The sequence below is a fragment of the Silene latifolia genome, chromosome 10 (assembly GCF_048544455.1).
Source record: "Silene latifolia isolate original U9 population chromosome 10, ASM4854445v1, whole genome shotgun sequence".
Taxonomy (NCBI): Eukaryota; Viridiplantae; Streptophyta; class Magnoliopsida; order Caryophyllales; family Caryophyllaceae; genus Silene; species Silene latifolia.
Window position 1 is genome coordinate 143,142,642 of NC_133535.1, and position 16,372 is coordinate 143,159,013.

The window sequence follows — 16,372 nt, forward strand, 5'->3', positions numbered from 1 at the left end:
ACCAAATACTTATATATATAGTACGATACAGAAAATAAACAATAATTGTAATTCATCTTTAGGATTGAACCTGATTTGTTCATCTCTTTTTCATTTTATGTTCGTAAAAATGATAATTGATACCCTAACCTTTACTTAATGGTGAGCTAAAATGTTTATCATGAGATATTGAATGAAAAATAAAATGAAGCTGGATTTCAGTTTCGGTGAAAGTAAAGGGTTAGCTAATCTCTCCAATTTTAGGTCCTCTTTGTAACATTCCGTTTGACGGTTGATCTTATTTGGTGGATTGTCTTGGTATTGAGGGTGCTAGTGAGCGTTATGGCAGTAAGACAGAGTTGGCAACACATATGTTGTGAGTATCCGATAGTACTGTGGAGTTAGCATTGAGAGTTTATGCTGTAGTTGAGACGATATCGTGAGCCATAGTGTGGAAGTAAGCGTGTTGGTGAGTTAGTGTTAGGTGTTCATGTTTTATAGGTTAGGTTGGAACTTCGGGGACGAAGTTCTTTTTAAGGAGGAAAGACTATAATACTCCGTATTTTAGTGGGAGTACTTGGTCGAGGACTTGGTTGGTACTCGGCCGAGTGTGTGTTACTCGGCCGAGTGCACTTGACCGAGTAAATCGGTTCAGCAAGTTGACGGTTTCTTTTATGTTTTGACCAAGGATATCGTTATAATGCTTATATCATTTCTAGTTCATTTTAACATCTCTAAAAACCATTTTCTAAACCTAGAGAGAGGGAGAGGAAGAAGAGTGTCGAGCTTTTCATTGGATTGGAGATTTCTCATCTTTTTTTCAACCTAATTCGATTTCCCTGTTTGTAAGTCGATTTCATTCCATTGTTTATACTGTTTTAAAATCTTCATCTTCGAAAAGTTTGAAAAGAGAGTCCTGTTTATTTGATGTCTAGTTTATGCATATCAAATCTCGTAGTCAAATTCTTTATGGTTTATCCTAGGTGATTTATTTATGAACATGTCGCTGAAAAGTCCACGAATCTGATTTGGTTGTGGAAAATGATTTGAAACCCTAATTTATATATCGATTCAGTTATGGGGCTTTTTAATACATCATCTTTGTATAGTCTAGATGACAATAGGATTTGGAATTACTAAAAAATAATGATTTAAACTCGTTTTATGAATCAATACTTTTTATGCGACGGTTTCTGTCAGTTTTTAGAAATCAGTCTGAAAACCCTTGATAAGTTTGGAATTTGAGAAAAATACATTAAATAGTATTTGTATCTAAGACTCATGGGGTTCCAATCCAATTGGCCTTGCATCAATTAGATTTTTCTAGAATTAGTTATGCATTTTATACCGAGTCTGCCATGTGCTGGAAAATCAGGAAAAGTCGTGTTTGTTCTTTAAGTTGATATTCCTATTAAGTTATGGTAAGTCTAGGTTATGTGCATGATTAATTGATTGAGTAGGTGGTAATTATACATAATTATGTTATGTAGGTGATGGATATGTGAAGGATTATGATTGATTGCTTGTGTGTGCTTGGATTGCGAAAAGGTAGGGTTTCTCCTACTCAGTACTGTTAATTGATTGAGATTGCATATGTTTCATAATTGTTGTTATCTGCTGATCATCGGAGGTTGGTGTTGTGGTGACGGTGTTGGTGTGGTTGTGTTGTGACGGTTGTGGTGTTGTGACAGCTGTGATGCTGTGTGTGATTGTGGTGGAGTCACTTGCGGGAGTGGCTTCACACCCTAGTTCGCCCTCTGTGGAACCCGTCACGGGAGGGGATGTGCACATTAAGGGACAGGGATTGTTAGTCGCTCGTTGATGAGCTGGACTAGGCGGGGATGGGCTGCGGTCACCCACTGGCGGCGAGGATTACCTGTTGTGATGGGTAATCTGACAAGGCTACACACTTCGGTGTGTAGTCGGTTACTGTGTGAGATCGGGAGACCGGGGATGGAGGATGATCAGCCGGTTACATTGTTTGTTTGTTTTATCTTGATTGAACGGTACTGAGCCCGTGTTGTTGTTTTGTAAAACCTACGGTGATCCATTCGGGGATGGTGAGCAGATTGTGACAGGTAATGCAGATGTTTAGCTATGGGACAGTCATGGGGAGTCATCACCTTGAGTCTAGCTTCCGCTGTTACAAGTTTAGCTGTCTTTGATTTCAGTTGTATTGAGTTCCTTACACTTTTATTTTGAGTTGGTCTGAGATTATGTAATCGTTAAAACTCTTATACTTTAATAAAATTGTTTTGGATTGTTGCTTTTGATATACTAACCTCGGGCAACCGAGATGGTAACAGCCTTTCATGCTAGGGTAGTCCTTGGTAAGGTACCTTGGCATGAGGGGGTGTTACAAAGTGGTATCAGAGCTGACGATTCCGGCACCTAAAACAAATGAACCCAATGAACCTAGGGAGTCTAAATAAAATGAACCCGGGGAGAGTTGTTTGGAGCTACCGCAAAGACTTGGGAGACGTCCCGAAGTTGCATTAAGGCCCTTACGATCTCAAGCCGGTCACATGGGGGGAAACTGTTGTATGTTTGAGTCATGTGTGTTTGATACCTATAATTGGAATCTTGTGAAGTTGTTGGATGAATGGTGAAAGTGTTGGAACGTGGTAGTATATGAGAGGTGGATTGTGAATTCGTATATGTTAGATCTTGAGCATGAAGAATGTGATCATGTTACCTGTTTAATACTCTCTTGAGCATGAAGTATGGTAGTGGTACATGTGCATATGAACATGATGATGTTAATGTTTGGGTGTTGGTAGTAGCATATGGTTCCGGTCACGCGTCTATATACATGAATGTTGTGTTTAATTTTCATGTGGGTATGATAAAAGTGCATCTATGTACTGGTTTCTTGAAGTATTGGGTCGTTATTGTTTGTTTTATGCAGGTGTAAGTTGTGTTGTTAAGAAAAATTGATTTCTATAAAGACCAATTATGGAAGGGCTATCTTAAAACTGTCATAAGTCGAGTTCTAGAAATGATATTGCTGTAATTCCAATTGGAGGTGATAGCTTGTCCTCTTACGATTCTAACGTTAGGTCACACGCCCAGATTGATCAGGTAACGAGTGAGATATGTCTGTTTTACGAAAACTGGACGGTGCTGAGAACTGTGCCGATACTTGACCGAGTAGGCCCTACTCGGCCGAGTATCTTTCATACTCGACCGAGTATTCCATATTCGGCTGAGTAATCTCTTTGTGATAAGTCTGTTTAGCTTCTGGGGTCGTGACTCGGCCGATTAGTCTCATTACTCGACCGAGTATCCTATACTCGACCGAGTACCTCTTTGGGCGGTCATTTTGAGTCGATGACTATGTTCTTACATTTGTTTTGAGTCATAGGGTTGGTACACATGTATATTTTGGGTCTTAAAGCATTCTTTTATATATGTGACGGTTTTGATACGTAAGTTACCAAATGCTATGATAGGGACAATGCCGGCTTATGAGGGATAGGTGTTGGATATAAAGGACATGAGGTATATGTGGTTGTGAGGGATAGTGGACCAAGAAAAGAGTAGATTGATGAGCTAAATGAGGCTAGGAACATGTTTTGTGAAATATGGTGAATGTTATAGTCGTGTGTTGAGTAATATAAATGTAAGAGTATATGGACAGAGTAATGTAAGTTTAAAGAAACGTGAGAATTAAAGATTGAGATGAGGGATACGAATAGTGGCATATTGGGATGTGTAAGGATTTATGGAGGGAGACGGTTAGGATTTTGTTGGTTAGGGATATATGTGATGAAAGGTCGTTATAGAGGGATGGGAACGAATGAGATCGAGTTATGCCGCGATGGGTAGATAGTGGTCGAGTTTGGGAATTTGGAATATCTAGAGGTGAGCCTAGTGTGTAATTCTTTGGACAATTAACGGTATGAGGTGAATTTTGGTTTCTAGAGATACGAAAGGGAGATACGACTAATTGAAGAGTAACCGTTAGTGTGTGGACTTGTTGGTGACAAAGGTGAGTGAGAAGCAAGATGAGAGATGATAAATGATAAGAAGAATGATAAGATATTGATATGAATTAATGGAATAAGTGTTGTGGAGTTATGGGAAAATAAACAAATTACTAAAGATTTAGGTAGAAAGAGAAAGGAGATAAATTATTAATTGGTATTATTGAGTAAAAAGGGAGAAAGAGGGATGAAAGTAAGTTGAGAGAACGTTGACCGGAGTTAAGGAGCATGAAGGTAGGAAATTATGGAAATGTACGATAGCCTCACTAGAGGGTGTGAGTTAATGATTATATAGGAGAGCAGGACGATATGTTAGCCGTGAGTTTCGAGGTATTAAGGAAATAAGAAGCTTGTAGAGTGTTTACACGATATGAGATTTTGGTGGAGAGTTAGGTGACGACGCAGTAAAAGGTAGAATTTGAAATAATGATGAGGTAGATTTTATTGATGGATTTGATGTTCGTTATTTGGGATGATAACCAAAGAGAGGAAACGAATTGTTATATTAAGAAGTGATAGTAAAAGAGTAGGCGCATGGGAGATGGTGGTGTCATAATGTTGTCTAGTGGTTAAGGATGAGGTTAAATAGAGATGTTAGTCATTCTAAAAAGATTGTTTTTGTGGAGGCTTGATTGGTATGTGTGGATTGGACGGAGTATAAAATGTGGAAATATGAGGTATTCGCTGGTAATTGGGTACTGATGATATGGCTACGTTCGCCGGGTGGTGATAATTGAGTGTATGAGAGGATATGTTATGAAGAGCACCTGAGTTAAGTCCGGATGAGAGGTATTCATTATCAAGTGGTAACTTACGTACTCAGGATTGGCTAGTTACATTTGATTATGGGTCCTTGATATGTGTAGATGTTTGTGTGAGGTTCTGACCTCATGATTCATGGTCTGGATAATATTCAGAAGGTTGGTATTTGTGATTCTGTTTATTATGTTACATCGTGATCTAGTAGAGCGGTTTTTAGAAAGTCTTCTGGTCAAGGAAGTGTTACTCAGTCAGTGTTATGAGGTTGTAAAATTTGTGATGGCTATCGACATGGTTGTTGTGCCTAGAGTGGCGACCTGGACACGGTATTTTCGTGTTGTCATACATTGTTGTTTGTTTACTGCTATTTCCTATCAGTGTCGGTCGGGGCATATAGACCGTTGTTTTGTTTCCCGATGTTTCTTACCAGTGTCGGCATGGGAGTGAGAATAGAGTATGACATGAAAGAGAGTTGGGTATGGTTCTATTGTTGTCATGGTATAGTAATATTCTGTTAATGTGACACAGTTGTGAGAGGTGGTGGGAGTACTTTTGATCTTATTTTAGATGAGGCATTGGTGGACGTAGTTGTGGCAAGAGAATTGTGGAGCATGTGTGATATTGAACTAGAACTACATGTGGTTTAGCACCTTTTATTGGGACAGTGAGTACAGAGTTTTGGGAGTTAGTATCATGTCGAGCCAAGGGTGAGTTTTGTGGTAATAAAAGAAGTGAACTTGAGAAGCTAATGTGAGTGTGTATAATAATCGTGGATCGTGAGTTATGATTGTGGAAATCAGTGCATGTATAAAGAAGTATGCCGTTTGTGGTATAGGTTATGTGGTGTGCCGAATGAATTGAGGTATGAGAATAACTAGAGTAAGAGATCCCTGGATATAGGAATAAATATAATAGGTGTCGAGGCTATAGGCGGATATCATTGACATGCGGTAGTGATGAGAATAATGAGAATATATAGTTAAGGATCTAGTATTAGTGAGAGTTACGAGGACGTAACATATATCTTAAGAGGAGTAGGATGCGATAAAGAGAGTTTGATGGTTGTACATGTTATAGTATAATTGGAAGTTTGAGTGTTGGTGTAGAGTAAAGGATGGATTTGTGTTGGGGTTGATTTTTATTACAGGTAATGGCAGTGCTTGTGGTAGTATGATGTTTACGAGTGTGAGTAAACTTCGAGGACGAAGTTCGTTTTAAGGGTGGTAGAATGTAACATTCCGTTTTGACGATTGATCTTATTTGGTGGATTGTCTTGGTATTGAGGGTGCTAGTGAGCGTTATGGAAGTAAGACAGAGTTGGCAACACATATGTTGTGAGTATTCGATAGTACTGTTGAGTTAGCATTGAGAGTTTATGCTGTAGTTGAGACGATATCGTGAGCCATAGTGTGGAAGTAAGCGTGGTTGGTGAGTTAGTGTTAGGTGTTCATGTTTTATAGGTTGGGTTGGAACTTCGGGGACGAAGTTCTTTTCAAGGAGGGAAGACTGTAATACTCCGTATTTTAGTGGGAGTATTCGGTCGAGTACTTGGTTGGTACTCGGCCGAGTGTGTGTTACTCGGCCGAGTGCACTTGACCGAGTAAATCGGTTCAGCAAGTTGACGGTTTCTTTTATGTTTTGACCAAGGATATCGTTATAATGCTTATATCATTTTTAGTTCATTTTAACATCTCTAAAAACCATTTTCTAAACCTAGAGAGAGGGAGAGGAAGAAGAGTGTCGAGCTTTGCATTGGATTGGAGATTTCTCATCTTTTTTTCAACCTAATTCGATTTCCCTGTTTGTAAGTCGATTTCATTCCATTGTTTATACTGTTTTAAAGTCTTCATCTTCGAAAAGTTTGAAAAGCGAGTCCTATTTATTTGATGTCTAGTTTATGCATATCAAATCTCGTAGTCAAATTCTTTATGGTTTGTCTTAGGTGATTTATTTATGAACATGTCGCTGAAAAGTCCACGAATCTGATTTGGTTGTGGAAAATGATTTGAAACCCTAATTTATATATCGATTCAGTTATGGGGCTTTTTAATACATCATCTTTGTATAGTCTAGATGACAATATGATTTGGAATTACTGAAAAATAATGTTTTAAACTCGTTTTATGAATCAATACTTTTTATGCGACGGTTTCTGTCAGTTTTTAGAAATCAGTCTGAAAAACCCTTGATAAGTTTGGAATTTGGGAAAAATACGTTAGATATTATTTGTAGCTAAGACTCATGGGGTACTAATCCAATTGGCCTTGCATCAATTAGATTTTTCTAGAATTAGTTATGCATTTTATACCGAGTCTTCCATGTGTTGGAAAATCAGGAAAAGTCGTGTTTGTTCTTTAAGTTGATATTCCTATTAAGTTCCCTTATTCCCGACATGCTATGATTCCCCGTGGTGGGTCCTTTCAGGTCGAGTCCGGCTCCTTGTGATGCAGCGGAACCGTGGCAATTAGGATTTTAAGACGCAGCTAGGTCCAGGGGTCCAAAGCCAGCTAAGGAGTTCCAGCCTGGGGACCGGAAGAAGCGGGGGCAGGAGCAGGATCCGGAAAAGGACTGACTTCATTCAACTGCCGCTGGACTGCGAGAAAGTTGAGCTTGATTGACAGCTTCTGAGAATTGCTCCTGCAAAGATAATCCGGAGACGAAAAGCAACTAAAATGACTCTTTAAGAAAACCAATTACCAATAAAATGAAAGAGACGAAGGAGACGAAAAGCAGCACCACCCACCACCACGCTATTCTCAGGATCAGGCTAGCAAGTGCACCTATAGCAAGGGCGCATCCTATCGAAAAAACCCTCCGTTCTTACCAACCTCCGGGTTGGTAATCGACATGTTGCTAGCTTCAACTCGGTCTAAAATCATTGATTTCTTCTGCTGGTAAGTCTAGGTTATGTGCATGATTAATTGATTGAGTAGGTGGTAATTATACATAATTATGTTATGTAGGTGATGGATATGTGAAGGATCATGATTGATTGCTTGTGTGTGCTTGGATTGCGAAAAGGTAGGGTTTCTCCTACTCAGTACTGTTAATTGATTGAGATTGCATATGTTTCATAATTGTTGTTATCTGCTGATCATCGGAGGTTGGTGTTGTGGTGACGGTGTTGGTGTGGTTGTGTTGTGACGGTTGTGGTGTTGTGATAGCTGTGATGCTGTGTGTGATTGTGGTGGAGTCACTTGCGGGAGTGGCTTCACACCCTAGTTCGCCATCCGTGGAACCCGTCACGGGAGGGGATGTGCACATTAAGGGACATGGATTGTTAGTCGCTCGTTGATGAGCTGGACTAGGTAGGGATGGGCTGCGGTCACCCACTGGCGGCGAGGATTGCCTGTTGTGATGGGTAATCTGACAAGGCTACACACTTCGGTGTGTAGTCGGTTACTGTGTGAGATCGGGAGACCGGGGATGGAGGATGATCAGCCGGTTACATTGTTTGTTTGTTTTATCTTGATTGAACGGTACTGACCCCGTGTTGTTGTTTTGTAAAACTTGAGGTGATCCATTCGGGGATGGTGAGCAGATTGTGACAGGTAATGCAGATGTTTAGCTATGGGACAGTCATGGGGAGTCATCACCTTGAGTCTAGCTTCCGCTGTTACAAGTTTAGCTGTCTTTGATTTCAGTTGTATTGAGTTCCTTACACTTTTATTTTGAGTTGGTCTGAGATTATGTAATCGTTAAAACTCTTATACTTTAATAAAGTTGTTTTGGATTGTTGCTTTTGATATACTAGCCACGGGCAACCGAGATGGTAACAACCTTTCATGCTAGGGTAGTCCTTGGTAAGGTACCTTGGCATGAGGGGGTGTTACACTCTTTGTACGCTTAACTCAATTGTACTGTGTCTGCTTTCTGGGTGCTACTGTTTTTCACTACATGAACTGTAATGTAATTTTCAGACCTCAATGTTGTGACTGTTGTGACTGAGCTTATGGGTACTATTTATATACTTTAGCTTTTATTTGATGTTTGATTTTTTTTTCAATTGTTTATCTGTTTCTGCTCTGATTGGTGAGCTTTCATTAGCAGTCCTTAAATTTGCGATTTTCATGGCTATTTTCATCTATTGTGACTTTTGTTGGCTAGTACTCTTGTATTGTATCTTGTATGTGAGTGAATGCAATTTGCCTATTGTAACTGTAATAGTTGCGTAAAAAAAAGCCACGGTTTGATGTCTAGTGTTACCTGTTACATGACAAATCGTAATAGTTAGTGAAATACAAGCAGCACCAATGCAAACGGTTGTGATGGATATAGGCAATGGGGTATAGGCTGGGGACTACAAGTAAGGAGAAAGAGGAGGATGGGGATAGAATAACAAGAAAAAGTTGACCACTTGCTTCATCTATATATTGTTAAAAGTCTCTTTCTAAAAATATAGGGAGTGAATTTGTGAGAAAACGTGTTGAAATTATCATTTGTAGAAAATATATTAATCATCATAAAACCAACATACTCATTTTCCAACTAACTCATTTGTAGAAAATATTAAAGCTAAAACATCAACAACAACATCAGGACATACGACAAGTACTCCTATATTCTAATTTGCTTCAACCAAGCTTTGTCTTTCTGTTTCACAGGTAATCTTATCCTTCTCCTTCCTCTCATTCTTGACAAGACTTTATTCTTAAACTTATTCAGTACACATTCAAGTCTTACATCATCGTTTCTTTGAGACCACTCTTTAATAAGACTGATAGCCTTCTAATGTCCTTGGCATGAGAAAAACAAGTGATCCTGGCTTTCTACCTCCTGACCACATGCACAACATCCTGGACTTCATACTATTCTTAGCTTTCCATATACTTCTCCAACTGCAATATGAAGGGGGTCCATAGTCATTTATTTTGTCTTCCTTGTCTTTAGTGGGTTTTGCATGAGATGGATCGAAGTTGGATGTATGGTAAACATAATTCGATAGAATTTCAAAAAGGCGTTGAAGAATTTTGTAGAACTGTTTAACGATTGGGTAGAAGATTGTGAACTCCTCGAGCTTGAATTTTCGGGTTCATCCCACACTTGGTTTAGAGGAAATTCGGAGGAAACTAGACAAAGTGCAAGATTGGATAGAGCCTTATGCAATAGTGAATGGGGGACTCTTTTTGAAAACGCGAGTGTTCGACATTTACCGGCTTTCCAATCGGATCATTGCCCTTTACTCATCTCTCCCAACGGCTTTGCTCCCATGAATTCGGTACAACGGCCGTTCCGATTCCAAGCCGCGTGGCTCACACATGAGAAGTTTTCGAATTTTGTCAAAAGTAGTTGGCCTTCTGGTGATAATCTCGTCTCGTTTCTCTCTAATTTGTCTACCGAATTACAAGACTGGAATAAAACAGTGTTCGGTAATATTTTTCGCCAAAAGCGGGAATTAAAAGCTCGGATTGCTGGTTGTCAGAGAGAACTATCTCTCAATCGTCAACGTTATCTTATAAGTCTAAGTTGAGAAAAGAACTGGAGGAAGTTTTAGAACGAGAGGAGCTATTATGGTATCAAAAGTCGAGGGTCGAATTCATTAAGGATGGTGATCGAAATACTTCATATTTCCATGTTAGCACATTAGTTCGCAGATGGCGTAACAAAATTAATTCTTTGAAGAACGATAATGGCGAATGGGTGCATAATAAAGAGAAGGTTAAACGGATTGTAGTTGATTATTATAAGCAGCTCTATACTGAGGAAGCCCCGTATCCGATCGATGACGATGTTGATATTCCTTATGATGTTTTCCAAGACTACATCAATGAACAATGGGAATGGCTAACACGTTATTTCTCGTTGGCTGAAATTGAAAGAGCAATTTTCGACATGGGTTCTATGAAAGCTCCAGGTCCCGATGGATTCCAAGCATTGTTTTTCCAAAAGAACTGGTCGGTTATCAAAACGGACGTCTGCAATATGGCTATGAAAGCTTTGGAGGGCAAGGGATTTCCAGCCGGCCTGAATGATACGCATTTAGTTCTTATTCCCAAAATTAATGCACCCGAACATATATCCCAATTTCGGCCCATTAGTTTATGCAATGTTGCATACAAGATTATTAGTAAAACTATAGCAAATAGAATCAAGAAGGTGCTTCCGTTTTTAATCTCGGAAAATCAAAGTGGATTCGTACTAGGACGACAAATTACGGACAATATAGTGGTATTTCAAGAAGCTATTCATACTATGCGCCAAAAAAAAAGGAACTACAGGCTATATGGCGATTAAAATAGATCTTGAGAAGGCGTATGACTGTCTACGATGGGAATTTATTAAAGACACTCTATCTGATATGCGCCTTCCTATTCTACTTATAGATACAATTATGGAATGCGTCACTACATCCTCAATGCAAATCTTATGATATGGGGAAGCTACGGAAAATTTCAAACCAACGAGGGGAGTAAGACAAGGAGATCCGTTATCCTCGTACTTGTTTGTAATGTGCCTAGAAAAGCTGCAACAAGCCATAGATAAACGAGTTGCGCTTATTGACTGGATGCCTATACCCATTTGTAGGGGAGGTCCTAAAATTCAAATCTTTTCTTCGCCGATGACATGATCTTATTTGCGGAAGCAAGAGTCGATCAAGCTATTGTAATCAAGTATGTCCTCGATAATTTTTGTAAGGCCTCGGGAGAAAAGGTGAGCATAGTTAAATCCAAGGTCTTCTTTTCTCCTAATACATCTCTGTCGGATAGGGAGGAAATAACGAGCGTCCCTGGGTTCAATGAAACATCGGATTTGGGTACATACTTAGGAATGCCGACTATTAATGGACGCGTTACTAAGGCAACTTTTGCGCACTTAGAGGAGAAATTTAATAAGAAGCTTGCGGGATGGAAGACTAAGCACTTGTCGATGGCTGGCCGTAATATTCTTGTCCAATCAACCTTGTCTACAATGGCCAATTATAGTATGCAAACCGCTAAATTGCCAAGGTCGTTGTGCGATAATCTTGATAGGAAAACTCGCCGCTTTCTATGGGGGGGAGATGATGAAAAGAAAAAAATCCATCTCATAAATTGGGAAAAAGTGCAAAAACCGAAATCTCTTGGAGGCCTTGGGCTGCGTTCATCACGCCAATCGAATGCGGCGTTCTTGGTTAAACTTGGTTGGCGGGTCTTAGCAGAACCGAATAGCCTTTGGGCTCGTGTCCTGCGAGCTAAATATTGTCATGGGCGTTGCGATATCGACATGTTTCAACGGAAAGCAGGCATGTCAAATGTATGGTCAGGTATTACTTCAAATTCCGAGTTCATTTATAAGGGGGCCTCAGTAGCAATTGGTAATGGCAGGCGAACCTTATTTTGGGATCACTCATGGGTTGATAAAGGATGTCTTTCGGATAAAGCTCTAGCGCCTATTCCTGAAGCTTTAATCGGCGCGACAGTAAGCGAGATGTGGGACGGAAATGACGATTGGAAGTGGGATGTGTTCTCAAATTTTTTACCTCAAAAAGAATTAAAGAAAATAGCAGCCTACTCCCTTTCGCCAGACCCGGATATGGAAGACAGTTTGTTTTGGAACGGAACTTCCACTGGCAAGTTCTCTATTCAATCCGCTATGGCTATTATCAAAGGGGCTGATGTCCCACCCGAAAATAATTCCATCACTTGGCATATTATTTGGAAACTACCAGTACAACAGAGAGTCCGGATGTTCATTTGGCTTGCAGCCCATGGGAGGTTAATGACGAATTATAATAGGGTACGAAGGGGACTTGCAGACGATCCCTTATGTCCTCGCTGTCATGAGGAGGACGAAACTTCTGATCATCTTTTACGTCTTTGTCCAATGTCTGAAGAAATTTGGACCCAAATAGGTGGGTATGCAGCCCACCCAGAATTTTATACAGACCCATACCCGGTATGGATCACAAAAAATGCGAGCAATGGGTCGTCTTTGTCATCTCCCAATTGGTCCATGAAATTTACCATTACATGTTGGTGGCTATGGAGGTGGAGGAATAATATGGTATTCGGAAAAGCAGAAGAAAATCCAACGGATCCCCTTCGTTTTTTGCAGCATCAATTCGAGATGTCCAAAAGAGCTTTTGACCCGTTCTCACTATTTATTCCTATTCCCGGCACATCAATGGAGGAGCGATTTATTCGATGGCATACACCTCCACACGGCTGTGTATTACTCAATACGGATGGAGCTTCTAAGGGCAATCCGGGGTTGGCTGGATGTGGCGGTCTAATACGAGATGAAACGGGTAATTTCATCACTGGCTTTATGTTTTCTTGCGGTATTTGCACATCTATGAGGGCTGAAATGAGAGCGGTTGTAACCGGCTTGGAGCGAGCTAGAGCGATGGGTCTCACAAAGGTGCTAGTGCATATGGATAATAAACCCTGTGTCGACTTCATAAAGAAAGAGCAGCTGCTGAGTAACAGCCTTCGACCTTTGGTCATTCGGTGCAAAGATCTCATCAACATGAATAGATGGACGGTAAGGGTTGAGCACATGTTTAGAGAAGCTAACCGGGCAGCGGATTGGCTTGCTAATGCTGGAGTGCAGGCTGCTACAACCGTGACATATCTTGATGATACACCAGAGAGCTTACGTTCCATTCTTCGAGAAGACTTACTCGGAATGACGTTCCCTCGTTTAGTAGCTGTCTGATTTTGTTGTCTGTTTGGGGCTTAGCCCCTCTTTAGCACCAAAAAAAAATATTCCACAACTATAAATGATGAAGGGTTTTATTATCATTGTGTGGATTTCTCCAATGTGACGAAGTTTGATAGTATAAATTAAGAGAACATATTATGTGTCGTGGATTCAGACAAGGTTACCATATTTGGATATGGCATGGTGAAGAAGGAATATATAGGAAAAATTCCAACATCAACTATCATTTATCCGAACAACCTGTAGAAGATGAAAACCCTCTACAAACTGAACACCATCTCCAGGTTCATACCCAAGAGGTGGAACCAAATCTTGAGATTGATGAGGATAATTTGAATGAAGGTAATAGAGTTGATATTGACGAGGAAAATATTAATGATGATGATGATGGCGACCAATTAAATGAGATGTTAGATGTTGTTGAAGATCAGTTTCGTACCCGTTCTGGGTTCGAAAGTTTGACGGAAGCATGTGAACTTCCGTTGTATCATGGATGTGATAAGTACACTAAATTGTCTGCGGTGTTAACATTATTTAACATTATATCTAACCATGGTTGGAGCGACACAAGCTTCATGGAATTGTTAGAAGCTTTGCAAGACATGTTCCCCGAAGGAAACCAACTTCCTAAGTCCAATTATTATGCTAAGAAGTTGTTGTGTCCCTTAGATTTAGGGTACATAAAGATAGACGCATGTCCAAGTGATTGCATTCTATATCGCAATGAGTATGCCGATTTACATAGATGTCCTCGTTGTGGTAAATCACGCTACAAGTTGGGAGACCAGATTATATTTGATGGGACTAAGAAGTATCCTTCAACAAAGGTTCTATAGTATCTTCCAATTATACCATTTTTGAAACGCTTGTTTTCAATCAAGAAACATGCCAAACTTTTAAGGTGTTACAAGGATCGAAGGATAAAAGATGGAAAGCTAAGACATCCCGCTGATTCTCCTCAGTGGGAGATTATTGATGATAAGTATCCTGAATTCAAAAATGAAGTTAGAAGTTTAATATTTTGCCTTAGCACGGATAGAATGATCCCATATGGTAGTTTGAGTAGTTTACACAGCACGTGGCTAGTTTCTTTAGTTATTTATAATCTACCCCCATGGTTATGCATGAAACGGAAATACATGATGTTGCCACTTCTAATATCAGGCCCTAAACAGATTGGAAACGACGTAGATATGTACCTTGCGCCACTCATTGATGATCTTAAGAAATTATGGGATGAAGGTGTGACACTGTTTAATGCGCATGCTGATGAGAACTTCACGTTGCGTGAAATGCTCTTTTGTACCATCAATGACTTTCCGTCTTATGGTAATTTGTCGGGTTATAAAGTTAAGGGAAAAAAGCCCTGCCCTATGTGTGAGGATGATATGAAGTCAACATATTTGACACATTCTAGAAAATACGTCTACATGGATAATCGCAGGTTCCTAAAACGCTTTCACCCTTATCGTAAGAAGAAATTACCATTCAATGGAAAAGTGGAGGAAGAAGTAGCTCGCAAAGCATTAAGTGAAAAAGAGGTTTATGATTGAGTGAAAGGTGTTAAAACGGTTTTTGGTAAGCTCGTAAAACCAAAAGAGTCTGAAAGTCTTTGGAAGAAGAAGTCCATATTTTGAAAACTTCCATATTGGCAAGACTTATCGGTACGACATTGTCTTGATGTGATGCACATTGAGAAGAATGTATGTGATGCTCTTTTGGGGACACTGCTCAACATTACCGGGAAGACAAAAGATGGCTTGAAATTGCGTAATGACTTGATGGAAATGAAGATTCGGACAAATTTAGGCCAATTGAGAAGAATATACCAAGGGAAAAAAGACATCCTTTTATATTCCACCAACTTGTTACACCTTATCTAAAGAAGAAAAGCGATTATTTTGTGAGTGCTTATATGGGATCAAGGTTCCTACGGGGTACTCATCTAATATAAAAAGGCTTGCATCCAAGATTGATTTGAAGTTAAGTGGCATGAAATCTAATGATTGCCATGTCATGATGCAAGTGTTATTACCGATCGCAATTCGTGGAATATTGCCAAAACATGTAAGGGTGGCCATTACTAAACTTTGTTCATTTTTTAATACAATATGTATTAAGGTGGTTGACCCAGAGACACTAGATGCACTACAAGTTGATGTTACTGAAACACTTTGCCAATTTGAGATGTATTTTCCACCTTCTTTTTTTGACATTATGGTCCATTTAATTTTACATCTTGTCCAAGAGATCAAGTTGTGTGGTCCAGTATTCTTGAGATGGGCATATCCTTTTGAAAGACACATGGTTACTTTACCAGATAAGGTTAAAAATCCAGCTCGACCTGAAGCTAGCATTATTCAAGGCATTATTAGTGAGATGGTAACTGAGTTTTGTAGTGAGTTTGTGAGCAAACTTCAGGCTATTGGTCTTCCGAGAAGTAAAGATGATGGAAGGTTTGAAGGTAAAGGTCTTGTTGGTGCCAAAGTAATGTCAGCTCCATCAAATCTAAGAAGTAAGGCACACATATACGTATTGCAGCAGAGTGATGAGGTGCAACCATATTTGACCAGACACAAACAAGTATTAGCTTCTGAGCATCCTTCAAGAGGTGAAAGGTGGTTGATGCAAGAGCAGAATCACACGTTTATTAACTGGTTTTATGATGAAGTAATGCAAGAATTGTCAAATGATAGTAATGATGTATCTAACACGATCAAATGGCTTGCATATGGTCCTAGAGAGAGTGTTACCTCTTACGAAGGGTTTACTATAAATGGATAGACTTTCTATACTGAGCGCCAAGATATAAAGTCTTTATCTGTGCAAAATAGTGGCGTAACCGTTGTTGCATCATCAAGGGAATTTTCTAGTTCTAAAGACAAATGTCCAATCGATGCGACACAATCATACTATATGGGAACTAGATTATTGTGATTTTAAAGTTCCCCTTTATAGGTGCAAATGGATTGAGAACAATCGACTGGGTGTTCATATAGATGAAT

At 39.6% G+C, this 16,372-nt stretch overlaps 1 protein-coding gene across 1 annotated transcript; it reads left to right on the top strand.

Moving 5' to 3' along the window:
* Positions 1–13,504: 13,504 nt before the first annotated feature.
* On the top strand, positions 13,505–16,151 carry LOC141608390 (uncharacterized). Its single transcript, XM_074427749.1, has 3 exons — positions 13,505–14,194; positions 14,249–14,908; positions 15,489–16,151. Exons 1-3 carry the CDS (start codon positions 13,505–13,507, stop codon positions 16,149–16,151), a joined length of 2,013 nt encoding a protein of 670 aa, XP_074283850.1.
* Positions 16,152–16,372: the final 221 nt, after the last annotated feature.

Excerpts from the sequence above, each read along its gene's own strand:
- LOC141608390 (XM_074427749.1), top strand. The coding sequence starts at position 13,505 with ATGTGTCGTGGATTCAGACAAGGTTACCATATTTGGATATGGCATGGT. Across the intron at positions 14,195-14,248 it reads AGAAGTATCCTTCAACAAAG|AAACATGCCAAACTTTTAAG; the intron begins GTTCTATAGTAT and ends TTTTCAATCAAG. Across the intron at positions 14,909-15,488 it reads AAGCATTAAGTGAAAAAGAG|GTGGTTGACCCAGAGACACT; the intron begins GTTTATGATTGA and ends ATATGTATTAAG.